Consider the following 12,708-nt stretch of genomic DNA (forward strand, 5'->3'; position numbering starts at 1 on the left):
TTGGATGATTATGAGAGAGCTGTTCGAGGGTGCAGACAACAAAATACATGTCACCATTTTTTTTATTAAAACACAATGTTATTTAGTATCAGAAGTTTAAAAATAAATCTGACATGAATTAGGACTATAACAACTTTTTAGATTAATTAACAAAAAAAGACAACATGTGAACAAATTTGTTTGGCCATAAGTACACTTTAGTACTTTTGTAGTACTTTTGTCATACCAAAGGGTTTTAACATAAGAACTAGATTTCTATAGTCAGCATGAATAGGCTTTGACATCTTGGTCATGAAGGTAAGGACATCTACATACATTCAGTCATCATAACAGAAATATAAAACTAAACCTTTTTGGTAAGAGACATGAGTATAAAGTGAAAAAAAGTATAGTATAAACATATGAAAACATCTCCTGATGAAGCAAAGATCCCATGTTTTATCCCAGTAGGTTCTCACATGAAAAACATCAAATGTGTCATTCACAACAAAATGTAAACAGGATCAAAACATGTTTTGTCTCTTGCCGTTGACTAACGTATATCATTTTCTGGTTATAAGGTCCAATGGGGGGGCACCAGATGGGTAGGGATTTGAAATATAAAGAAAAGTGTCATGTTGCGGAACAACTCACACTGTTCAGTCTCACTATTGGTCCAAAATCACAATAGGCAAAATATGGCAAGGCATAATAAACAAAGAACATGTGTGGAAGAAAACTAATCAGTAGTATAGGTACAAATGTTAAAACAGCCAGATCATAATGCACCTCTTTATGTTGGTTGTTAAATTCTTTCTGGAATGAAACTGGATTATTGTTTCAATTCTTCTCATAGCTTTAACTTCTTTGTCTAAACATTACATCTAGAAAAGTGATAGTGTTTTTTGTCTGAGGTAGAAAGTGATATAACAACCAAAACCAGCCACTAACATCTGTTTCCATGGCTACAGGCCAGCAATTGTCCTGAAGGAAGGTACAAAGACTCCAACACAGCCCCGTTTGTGTTTCTCCAGATTCCTGACGATCCTGAACGTCTTGCCACAAATGGCGCAGTCAAACGGTTTCTCCCCAGTGTGAAACCTCAGATGTGCTTTCAGATTTTCTCGCAAACGGAAGCTTTTGCCGCACTTCGGACAATTATGTGGCCTTTGCCCAGTGTGGAACCTCAAGTGGCGCCGGAGGCTCTTCCTCAGTGCAAACGACTTCGAGCACTTCAGGCATGCATAGGGTTTCTCTCCGGTGTGAAAGCGCTCGTGCCGCCGTAGAATCTTCCTTCGCTTGAACGTCTTCCCACAGTTGCTGCAAGGGTATCCATCGCGGGAGTGGGCGACCACCTCCTGAAGCCGCCAGATACCGTTTTCACAGGGGGTGAAGCAACAGAGGCGGCGGCCGGTGTGAAGACCTTGGTGGCGGCGGAGGTCTTTGGGCAGAGGATAATTGTTTTTACGGTTATCACCATTACCTTTGGCCACAGCATCCTGAAGCTTCGCCTCTGATGCTGGCCCCCTCAACACGTCCACCAGTTGCACCACACAGCCGTGCTTCAACTTTTTGTCTGGATGAGACTGTTTCAGTTTAATGTCGAGGCTGTTCTTCGTCTCCTCTGGTGTGTGGATGTTTTCCAAAGCCCCAACCTGAGCAGGAGTGGCAGCTCCATCAGATGGGGACGGGCTGTAGGCGGTGCCGTTAGCGGTGCTGACCCAGACTTGCAGAGGCTCCGTTTTGATTGGCTTCTGTGGAATGTCCGGTGTGGGGGCTGGAGACCCAGGCTTGAGAATCAACGGGCACACAAACGTAACCTTCTTCCCAGAAATGATATCTGGATGGATAATGAGAGGCATCTCTTTTTCTGGGGAGTAGTGCAGAGACTCGTGTCTTGGTTCCTCTGTCCATGTCGCTGCAGAGACTGAAACAGATTAAGATGCACCTATAATTATATGTTTCATTCCCACCTTATTTATTTAATCGAGCTTCAACTGCACCGGCATACATTTTTTGTTAATGTACAATGACCAGAGTGCTTAATCAAACATAGGACCAACATATTTAATTGCCATTAGATTAGTGTAAAGGGGTTCATGGGTAAATGATAACAAACAGGGTTGCAGTCTTTAATCAGTTGTCTAGTGGTGAGGGGAAAGTAAAAGTATTGCCTTCACTCGCTGGATACCATCTACCACGGTGCACTGAGATTCATCACAAATGTCAAAACATTGACGCACCACTGCAATCTATACACTCGTGTTGGATGGTCTTCCCTGACCACGCATAGACTGAAACACTGGCACATCCTTATATATAAGGCTATTCTTGGTGCACCCTTTCCAAGGATCTACATAAACCAGAAATCCACAGGATCTTATCGGCTTCGTTCCGAGGACTTGTTTCATCCAACTGTACCAAAAGTCCGTACTGAACTGGGGAAGAGGGCGTTCAGTTACGCTGCTCCTGTGGCTTGGAACCAGGTGCAAATTGAGCTGAAACTCAGAGAGCTGGTGTCTCTAAACAAACTCAAGGCAACTCTAAATGACCTTGAAGCAGGTCGCTGTGTCTGTAAATGCTTTGGCTAACTGTTGTACAACTGTGCTGTTACCATTCTTGCGCCAGGAGTCGCTTGAAAAATAGATTTTTAATCTCAATGAGACCTATCCTGGTTAAATAAAGGTAAAATAAAAATCTAATTTTGACTTGTCTTGCCATCTGTTTTCCAACTGCTAAAGAGAGATTGTTTTTTAGAAATAGTAAATCTCTAAAGGTTAAACTTCTCTCTTCTCTGTCATTTGTTTAACACATAAGTACACAATTGACCGTAAGCTCCTCTGTGGCCGAGTTGTGTATATTTGTTTTGTGAAATGTCTAACAAAAAGTCAGGTAGATGCACTGATATGATGTGCAGCCTCATGTTCTATCATTGAAGCATCACAAATCTGTGCAGGACACCATAAAGACTTGTTTTAAAGTGTGTTCAGTTCACAATATTTGTTTTGTGATGTTTGGGGTTTCTTTGCAGTTTTTCCTTTCAGACATGTGCCGTATTTTATAGTTTCACAGTGGTATCAAGTTACTGCCCTGTAGTCACAGATACATTTCCTGGGTAGAGCCTGATAGTTCAAAGACTATATTTTTTATATGGATGGTGTAATCTCATGTTAAATCATCCATACTTTATGGTATTTAAGTTATTCTTCAAATGCACAATTGTGTAAAAAGCTTTAAACCAGGGGTGTCAAACTCAAGGCCCGGGGGACAAATCCGGCCCATAGCTTCATTTTCTGTGGCCCCATAAGAGCTTGCAAAGAATATAATATGTTTATTATACGGTTACAGGCCGATTTACAGAAGTGTGTTGCCCATAAACTACATGTCCCACAATGCATCTCAAATTTTTCTCAGAGTCTGACTTTTTTTCCTTCAAAAATATGCCTTTTTTCTTAGTAGTTGTCTTTTTCTTAGAATGTTACTTTTTTTTCAAAATGTTACTTTTTTTTTCAAAATGTTACTTTATTTTCAGAATGTGACTTCCTTTTCCCCCCAGAATTTGGCTTTTCTTTTTAAATCATTTTGTGACATTCTCACTGAAAAGACTTGCAATTATTTGCCCTAGACTTCTTCTTTCAGACGTAGTTAATTATGAAGTTATTATCCTATCAGAAAATAATCCAATGCATAGGCAATAATGTAATATAATACGTTATTTTATATATATTAAATATTTATATATGTATTTTTATATATTCTTAAAGTTACAACCGGCCTTTTGAGTGAAACCATAATGTTAATGTGGCCCGCGATGAAATTGAGTTTGACGCCCCTGCTTTACACAATCATAATTCAAATGATTTCCATCAGTGAACCTCATCCGGCGGCACCTCTTTTCACCCTCTGTCTGAAACCAGAGCCCAGTCTGCTCTTAACAAACATGGATTATGTGAACACTTCCTACTCCTTTCTCAATTGCAACTCCCACTGGTAAAATGTGCTTATTACAAATAATGTACAGTATATTTAGAAATAAATGTTTCAATCTACTGCAGCTAAACCCCATTTGCAATATTCTTGTGTTTGCCAGCGTGTGTTTCGTGTTCCTTACCTTGTAAAACAACTTCTGTATGAGGATCACCATCAGTTGTAGGCTCCTCTTTAATATCGCTCACCTCCACCATATCTACAATCTCTGCCACAACCTGTTTGAAGAAGAAACAAACACGATTTGCATGTCTGCGGTACACTGGATGGAATGGGAACAATGAAGATCATCCTTGAGGCAACATTAAAGAAAATGAATACTGCTATGATAAACAACGAGCCAGGGTGTGATGATGAGCCAATCAATCACAACGCTGTTTACAGTTTCATTCAGCCTGTTCTTCTTCATTCCACAGCTGATTTTACACCCCTGTAAATTCTCACTGACCTGTTCCTTCAAAGGCGACCTCTCTGGGTGAACTTGGCCATTATCTTCAAACAGGAAGGTTTGCAAGGCAGTGGAGCTCCCCTGCACCTCCTTCTCGCTACACTCCCCCAGACAATCTCCATTTGAGAGCAGAGGGGGGTCTGTGGAGAAGAAGGGGGAGGGGTTAAGACCCATACATTCCTTTACACTTGGGGTTAGCAATGGGGGACACCATGCAGGATTTTGGGCAACAGTTAAATAAAAACATTGACAATTGAATATAATCTTACTAATTGCACTTTGCATCTTAAGGATATAGCGTGCATTCTCCTCGTGCATACAACCCATGGATGTATAATATAATCCTGTAGCCTAGCCATGGAAGTAAACAGGAAGTGAAAGCATTTAAAGCTGCAAACATACGCACCAGTAAGTTCAAACAGCGGACAAATGTCCTCGTCCACTTGCACTCCAATGCTGCGTGTCGTGCTCCCAGTCGATAAAGTATCCTGTGTTTTATTCTGCTTATTGTCATCAGCGCGGCCCACATCCATCGTCGAGGCTCGGTATCTGCTCTCGAACAGCTTCGTTAACTCCACCGTCGCAGCTTTGACCAGCGCGCCGAGCACCGACTCCACCTGCGCCTCGAGGTCCACCACGCTGGAAGACATGTTTGCTGCCTCGACGCTGCAATGTCAGGGTTTGTTTCCGAAATTCAGAATAAAAGCAAAGACTACAATTACTAGAGCTATTTATTTACCAACCACAGCCACATGGCTTCCAGATAGAAGAAGAGGCGTGTCTCATACTGGCGCATGCGCGGTCAATACCGAGGGGAGCGGGGACTGGAGTCTATCGTCCTTCACAGTCTATGGTTGAGATAAGAGGGGCTGAGCAAAGATAAGATAATAAGTAGCCTAACTTTATTGATCCCAATTTGGGAAATGTTGGCTTTGCAGCAGCATAAAAGACAAGGCATAGTAGTACATTAGAGAAGTTAAAAGTTTCAAGGCTTTTATTGTCACACGTGCATAGCTACAGTGTAGTTAAGACAATGGAAATCTTAGGTCACAGGCTCCTCCAACTGTGCAGAATAGTCTATAGTAATTGGAGTATTGATATATATGATGAAATATGATGTGAGTTGCAAACAGATGAATGTTATTTATGTTCTTTCAAAAGTTCAGCTGTTAAACATTCGTATGGCCTGTGGGATGAAAGTCCCTTAGTCTGGTGGTTTTAGACTTTATGCTGCGAGAAGAAAAAAAAAGACTAGAAATAAACAATTCAAAATGTAAATATCTCAAATAGAAATAAAATAGCTTTACAAAAGTAGAACATATACATATTGAAATACAAATACAAATATAAACAAAATATAGAGCAGGATATTATACATTAAAGGTGGGGTAGGTAATTCACTTCAGAAAAACTTTTTGTTATATTCCATGGAACGATAGCAATGAATACATTAAATGCTTTGACAATAAATACTTAAAAAATGTTATCTGTGGAAGCCGTGGCGCTGTAAAAAGCACGACCAATGATCTGAGCCGGCCCGGCTAAAATAACCGAATGGCCTGCCTGCCTGTCAGCCTTCCATCTGTGCACAAATTTATCTCGTGCCCTCATTGGTCATGTGCGCGTTCATGTGTGTTGGAGGAGGGGCTCTGTAAGGAAGTCTGAAGGAAAAGGCAGATTTTTTCCGGTTGTGTACTTTCAAATTCTAGCGCACTCGAGCTGGTTTCTCCATTCTTACCCTAAGTGTGTAAGGAATGGAATATTCAATGGAATATAAATGTAAAATGTACAGTGTGAGTTTAAGTCCAGTTATTCAAGAGAATGTGTGGAGAAGTGAGTTCTCTTCCAGCCAGAGGTAATTGTTGTAGGCTACAGAGTTATTGCAGTGGGCAGGAATGTTTTCCTGTATCTGTCCTTGTGACAGCGGAGCTGCAGCAGTCTTTTGGAGGAGCTCCGTTAACTGTCCAGCTGCAGGTGGAGATCATGGGTGGGGTTATCCATGATGGACAACAGCCTGTTCAGTGTCCTCCTCTCCACCACAGCTTCAAAGGTGTCCAGCTTGATGCCGATGACAGAGCCAGCTTTCCTGATCAGTTTATTTATTCTGCTGGTGTCACCGGCTCTGATGCTGCCCCCCAGCAGACCGCAGCAAAGAAGAGAGCACTGGCCACAACAGACTGGTCTCCAGCATCAATAAGATCAGTATTGACCAGTGTTTGGAATAACGCGTTACTGTAACGCAACTACCTTTTGCGTTAACTAATAACGTTACTAGTTACCTATTCCCATTCAGTAACGCCGTTATAGTTACCGTGATTTAAATGGGTGCGTTACTGCGTTACATTATGTGATCCAACTGAACCGAATCTCCCTGCAGATGTAATTTACAGGCGAATACAGTGATGTCCTCTCACAGTACCATGGAAAAGTGAAAGTGACCAGAGAGGAGTGATGATTGGTTAACGTGGGGTAACATTTCAGGTTAAGCCAATCAGAGACAGAGTTGGGCGGGTCTTGCCTTATGGGGAAAATACACAGACACACAAACACTTGCTAACACACACACATACACGGCAACGACCACCACCAGCACACACACACACACAATGGCAGATGCAAGTATCAGCGAGAGCAGCAGCGCATTTACAACTTGGAGATTACTTATAAGGCTGAAAGCACCTCTTCTTGAGTTTATCCACCATTATTGATTTTGTTTATGCTAAATAGCCAGATGTGAGGTAAATTATTTCACTTTTACAAGGAAACCCTGAACCATAGGTAGGCCGTGTCAGCCACACAGGGTCTCTTTCCTTGTAGAACCAGTTCCGAAATACATCTCATCCTGCAGCGCCGGAGAGAAAAGTAACTAGCGTGTATCTAAGTAGTTAAAGATAAAAAAGGTCGAACGTTCCCTACATGTCTGTTCTGCACCCTTGACCCTTGTACTGTGAACGAGAAACATAAGCGGTTTTACCTGTTTTCACCCACAGCCTACCGAGGATATCGGATTCTAGAAGAATCGTACGAGGATTGTCACACCGTTTAAAGTAAAAAGAATAGTAGTTTTCGTGGTTAAGTAAGTCTATAAAGTGTATAGACGACCTATTATGTGCCCCCAGGGTCGTTCTAAGTAAGTTCCAGAAAACCCTTTTACGGTACGACCCACCGCAGCACACATACAGTGTGCCGTCGGCGTCGCTGTGAGGCAGTCTGGCGTCTCGAGAATTAACCGGCTACGACGGCGCGCCGCACGGTGTGTGGATGGTACGCGGAGGGACTGGGGAGGGCCAGCTTCCCACCCCCTAGCAACGCCAATTCCTAAAAAAACCTAGCTCTACGGGTTGTGACAGGATGACCAAAGCTCCCGGCGGGACAGTGGCGCGTCACCCCGTCTGAAGCGGAGACGGTCGGACCGACCCGAAACGACCCCTCGTCTACCGCACGGGCGAGAGCGGCCGGGTACCAGTAGTGGATCCCCCTTCATATCTGGGGACCGCCACCTAAAGGTACCTGCGGCTGGCCTTCAACATCACATTGCCTCCTTTAAGGAGCCAGTAGGAGGAGGGGGCCGCTCTGCCGTCGTAGGCCGGGGCGACCTATCGCTTGCAAAATTTTACCGTGGCGGAACCGGTCATAGGCAGGGCGTTTGTGACTTCGTCTCCACCAACCCCTAGCCGCGGGCAATAATTTTCGGTCGTCCTTCCTGTCCGGGCAGAGACCTTCACCGCCTGAGGTACTTCCATAACTATTGAGAAGAAGAAGAAAGGTTTGCAAAATGAAAGTTCACCACAACGACGAGGACTTTCTTTTTTCCTACTGTCGACCCTCCGCAAATCGGACGGAATATTTATGACACCCGGATAGTCATCCCGAGCGGGGCTACAAACCGGCCAGATGCAAATACGTTGAGTCATCACTTACGAGCGTATCGTACCTTCCCTCATCATGGTATCCCAAGGTTCAATCTCCCGCCTCGGAACACACTAATATTGAAGGTTCAAAAGATTATAACATAGATGGAAACTCACTTACCTAGTCGCGATGTTCCAATGTCACCTACGTTCTTCTTAAGTCTCTATGTAATGTCATCACGAATATGAATGTATCAATTAATTTAATCACAAATACAAACATAAAAAGTATTTATCTGTATTTTGAATCCGAGATAGGTTTTTGTATTATCTGAAAAACAACTTTTTATATTTTTACTTTCACGAAATTTTATCTAATCGAAAGTTTGTAGGTCCTAAATAACAATACTTTTGTGCATTTTCGTGATTATTCAGGATCAAAACGAAATAAGGAAATAAACGTGTTTCTCCAAATTTTTTTGGTTACGTAATTGTTGTCTTGCACATGTAAAGTCCCTCAGGAAAAAATCCTTTTTATTTTATTTTACAGAAAGAAAAAATTTTACAGGTGTTCCAAAAACGCGACTAACAACGGGTTTATAAACGGTATAACAAGTTCATTATGTTATGCTAATTTCGTGAGCAGCTTATGGTCACACCCGTTCAAAACGACAAATCTTTTCATTTGCACCAGTTATCAAATGAACGGAGAGTTGTTTCATTGCGTCAATGGAAAATAATCAATGATTTAATATTTTGTCATTGTTCAATGAAATGAAATGAATTTTTATTATGTTATGTTTAATGTTCAAAAAACAACAACAAAGACACGGTGTCATTCTGCTTTTGAAGGGGAGTAAACACGTTAATAGTAATACTTTACATCACCTTGTTAATTTTTTTGTGTTTTCTATTACAAAATCTGTAAAAACTGTTCGGTAGAAATAAACATCGGAGTTTGTTAGTTCAATATTCATCACGGGTGAACATCAACGTTATAACTTAATTTTTGTTGATGTGAGACTTCACATTGAATTTGTTCTTGATGTGAGACACCGTCATTGTTGGAGATTTATTTAATTATTTTGACAAGTCTGACTGTGACTTCTGTTTGTTGATAAAAGTCGGAGTTGTTTNTGTTGTCCGTGGCAACAGGAGTGACAGTCCGCACACACACAAGACCGCAATTATGGCAGAAGCAAAAAAGCCCAAAATATATAATTTTCACTCCGAGTGGGAGGAAGATTATTTTTGTATCTATTCAAATTCAAAGTCCATCTGTCTCATCTTCAATGCGAGCGTGACTTTATCAAAGAAAGGTGCACAAACGCTACGAGACGGAATTCCCTCCTAATTCTGCCCTAAGCTCTTCTGTTCGTTGCGTGCATATGTAACAGTTAAACATGTGAATACATCATTATACATTTGTGAATGTTTAATTCATAATAATAATTTATATAATTTCTTATAATAATTTTAAGAGATGAGATTGTTTCATTTAATATTTTAAGTTTTGTTTCCCGTGGGAACACCGTCCCGTTGCACGTCTTTTTTTACTTCCGGTATGTATTTACCACCCTCCGTGGACTGGCCATCTGTAGAATCACAGAACCGCCGGTCGTCAAGGGCCGCTGACGGCCGTCACCGCCCTTCATTTTTTATGTTTTTAAAAAGGCATCATTGAAGTTGCACCGCCGTTTCCCCGCAGCGAGGCTCCCCCCCAGTTGACAGTTTGCTAGCACCCCAGCCCCCCCATCTCTATTTGGACTGGTAGATCTCGGCAGACTGGCAACTTTAAAAGTAGCTCTTGGTTCAAAAAAGGTTGGGCACCCCTGATCTAGAGGTTCAAACACTGCGGAGAAAAACCTCGTAATAACATCTTTAGTACGTACAGAGCTCCGAACAGTCTCAGACCAGTCGGCTGCTACAGCGTTGTCAGGGTTCTCCTGCAGGTATTCCTTCAGGTCTTGCAGCATCGGACAGAAAGCAGCTCCAACCTACAGAGGGAAAAACATGTGTGTCTGTTAGCAAGAGATAACAAACAGCTAACAAATCAGGGGTATGATACCAATCACTGTGTGCCTCACCTTTTTTCCTGTCCGCATGTTAATGACTTTGACCTTCTCACTGCCTGTCAGGGCTTTGTCTGCCCTCCTCCTCCTCTTCCTCTTGCTCCTGTTCTCAAGAAGCTGAGGAAACAAGACACATTATGAAATAGCTGAACAATATTTTAGACATTTGTATCCCAATCCACCTGAGACAGGGGCCTCATATTTATTTAACACTTGAACAACTCGTGAAAATACGGAGGCCTCTAGTAATCGTTACATAATCCGCTGAACGACATGAATTGAGCTCACTGCCATCATTTCACAAAGTTGTTACAAACAAAAGAAACAAAAGCCTAAGACACAAAGTGGCAACAATTAGAAAGTGCATTATATCAGGAGAAAAGCTTGGATGTCTAAATCTCGCCTCTGTTGGACAGGTTCCTTTCTTTCAGCTCATTATTTCTCTGTAAATCTTACTAACGAAGCAAGATGGACACAGAGAAATGTTTGCTAACAAACTACAGTACAGTTATCAAGCATTATTGTACAGAATCCAAAGTGAGTACCAACTTCATCTCTTGATGCAAAACCAAGGCTCCCCTCTGTCTCCTTGCCACAGTTTGGAAGCTGAATGAGGAACCGTCAACAAGGCTTGGGTTTTTTCGTTGCATTTATAAAACACGTTTTCATTTCATACGCTCGGCCCACTCACCAAGTCTGATCTAATCTAGTTGCAGCTGTGCAATTGGTTGAAACATTGACCCTGCAAACGATATGAAGATGAATTGACACTCCTGTACTGATGATGGCATTTGATGAGTAGCCATAGAAACTAACATGGCTTTAGGCAAAAGCCAAAATGAACAGAGACGGAGTATAAAATCGTTAATCGCAACTATATGTATGACAGCTCATCATCAGCTAAAATGCATGCCCTAATTATACCTCCAACATGTCTCCCTCCACCTCATAATCTGGGTTCTCCTTCAACCAGGTGGGGGGGTCCCTGCGCCGAGGAGTTTTCTCCAGAGGATCATTGAGTCCATCTGGGTCTGATAACTAAAAGAGAGACAGCCAAAACAAAGTGATCAAACTAAAATCCAGAGCAGTTTCTGTTTTCCCATCCGACTCTTCCTGGACTACAGAGGAGCTCATGCCGATCTGACACACTTACGTCTTGGTCCTTGCGCTTCTTGCGGGCACTTCCCTCTCCCCCTGATCCGTTGGGCATCATGGCGTGCTTAGAGAAGGTCAGCTTCAGCCCCTCCTCCTGACAGGGGACACACAGAGACCTCTAAATTAGCCATAGAGCCCATATCACCCTTCACCCTGTAGCAGGGCTGCATGATTACAGCTCAAATGTTAAAGTGCCCTATTATCTCATTTTCAGTCTCATAAGTGTATTTGTGTCTCTTCTGTGACATGTTTACATGCTTTAATGTTGAAAAAGGTAGTTTTTTTTTTCTCATACTGCCTGTGCTGCAGCACCTCTTTTCACCCTCTGTCTGAAACCAGAACCCAGTGTGCTCTGATTGGCTAACTGGTCAGCACCGTTGTGATTGAGCAACCAATAAGAAATGTCCTGCCCCATAGCTCATATCTCGTCTATCAATGTGTTGGAGCAGAAGCAAATGAAAGCAATGTTATGTAGCCATGTCAGTATGTTAAGGAAGTAAACAAAGTAGTCTAATTGAGACGTTTCAGGCAGGGGAGTGTGAGAGAGAAAGTCCCTCTTGAGGGAACTGTGGGATTTTATGTTTTGCATACCATTTACATGCACTAAAACCCTACATAAACACACTACAGAAAGGAACAAACCCCATAACAATAATAGGGCCTCTTTAAGACCTGTCAGATTCACACTGGTGACAGATTGTGGTTGTGTTGTTGTTTTCTCACCTTAAGGAGCTTGACGGTGAACTCCCCATCTTCACCCTCCTCCCCGGGGGCCCCTGGTGTGCCGCCGGGTTTTCGGTTCAACCTCGTGAACGCCATCTCGTCTCCCCCCAGCTCTGAGCTCGGGGCGAGCTGAGCCTCAGGCAGGTAGCGCCGCCCCGTGGGCCACTGACCGCTCAGCGTCAGCGTACACAAACTGTCCAGGCGGTTGATCAACACGCGGTCCTGAGGCAAAGAAAGAGCAACAATAAAATCATATATTAGATTAGATGTGCTTTACTAATCCTGAATTAGTTTAAATACATGCAATGATTTATCCTCCAAGAGAAATGCTTTGAGATTTGAATGAAGTTAAACATACAATGATAAATTGTACATGAACTACCTTGGGCCAATCCACTCTGAGAGGATCGGGGGGAAGAAGGCCGTCCTGAGATGTGCTCATAGAGAGTAAACTGTTGTCTCCGTCCACGTCACACATCTTCATGCGTGCTAA

General features: G+C 42.5%; 2 protein-coding genes across 2 annotated transcripts in view; both read right to left on the reverse strand.

The window, feature by feature from the left end:
- Positions 1–46: 46 nt before the first annotated feature.
- Positions 47–5,215, reverse strand: LOC104956580 (neurotrophin receptor-interacting factor homolog). The gene is made up of 4 exons (XM_010784080.1): positions 4,821–5,215; positions 4,415–4,554; positions 4,091–4,184; positions 47–1,906 (listed from the first exon to the last, which is right to left on the reverse strand). Exons 1-4 carry the CDS (start codon positions 5,062–5,064, stop codon positions 945–947), a joined length of 1,440 nt encoding a protein of 479 aa, XP_010782382.1. The 5' UTR covers positions 5,065–5,215; the 3' UTR covers positions 47–944.
- Positions 5,216–6,370: 1,155 nt separating this feature from the next.
- The window catches only part of chd8 (chromodomain helicase DNA binding protein 8), a 29,313-nt gene continuing 22,975 nt past the window's right edge, over positions 6,371–12,708 (reverse strand). The window contains exons 23-29 of the mRNA XM_010784111.1: positions 12,598–12,704; positions 12,216–12,437; positions 11,491–11,586; positions 11,262–11,375; positions 10,353–10,454; positions 10,132–10,262; positions 6,371–6,542 (exon numbers count right to left, since the gene is read on the reverse strand). Of these exons, the coding sequence (XP_010782413.1) occupies positions 6,371–6,542; positions 10,132–10,262; positions 10,353–10,454; positions 11,262–11,375; positions 11,491–11,586; positions 12,216–12,437; positions 12,598–12,704 (944 nt within the window). The remainder of the gene's footprint in view (positions 6,543–10,131; positions 10,263–10,352; positions 10,455–11,261; positions 11,376–11,490; positions 11,587–12,215; positions 12,438–12,597; positions 12,705–12,708) is intronic.

The sequence above is a fragment of the Notothenia coriiceps genome, unplaced genomic scaffold, assembly GCF_000735185.1.
Source record: "Notothenia coriiceps isolate Sejong01 unplaced genomic scaffold, NC01 NC01_scaffold00026101, whole genome shotgun sequence".
In the NCBI taxonomy this organism is placed as follows: Eukaryota; Metazoa; Chordata; class Actinopteri; order Perciformes; family Nototheniidae; genus Notothenia; species Notothenia coriiceps.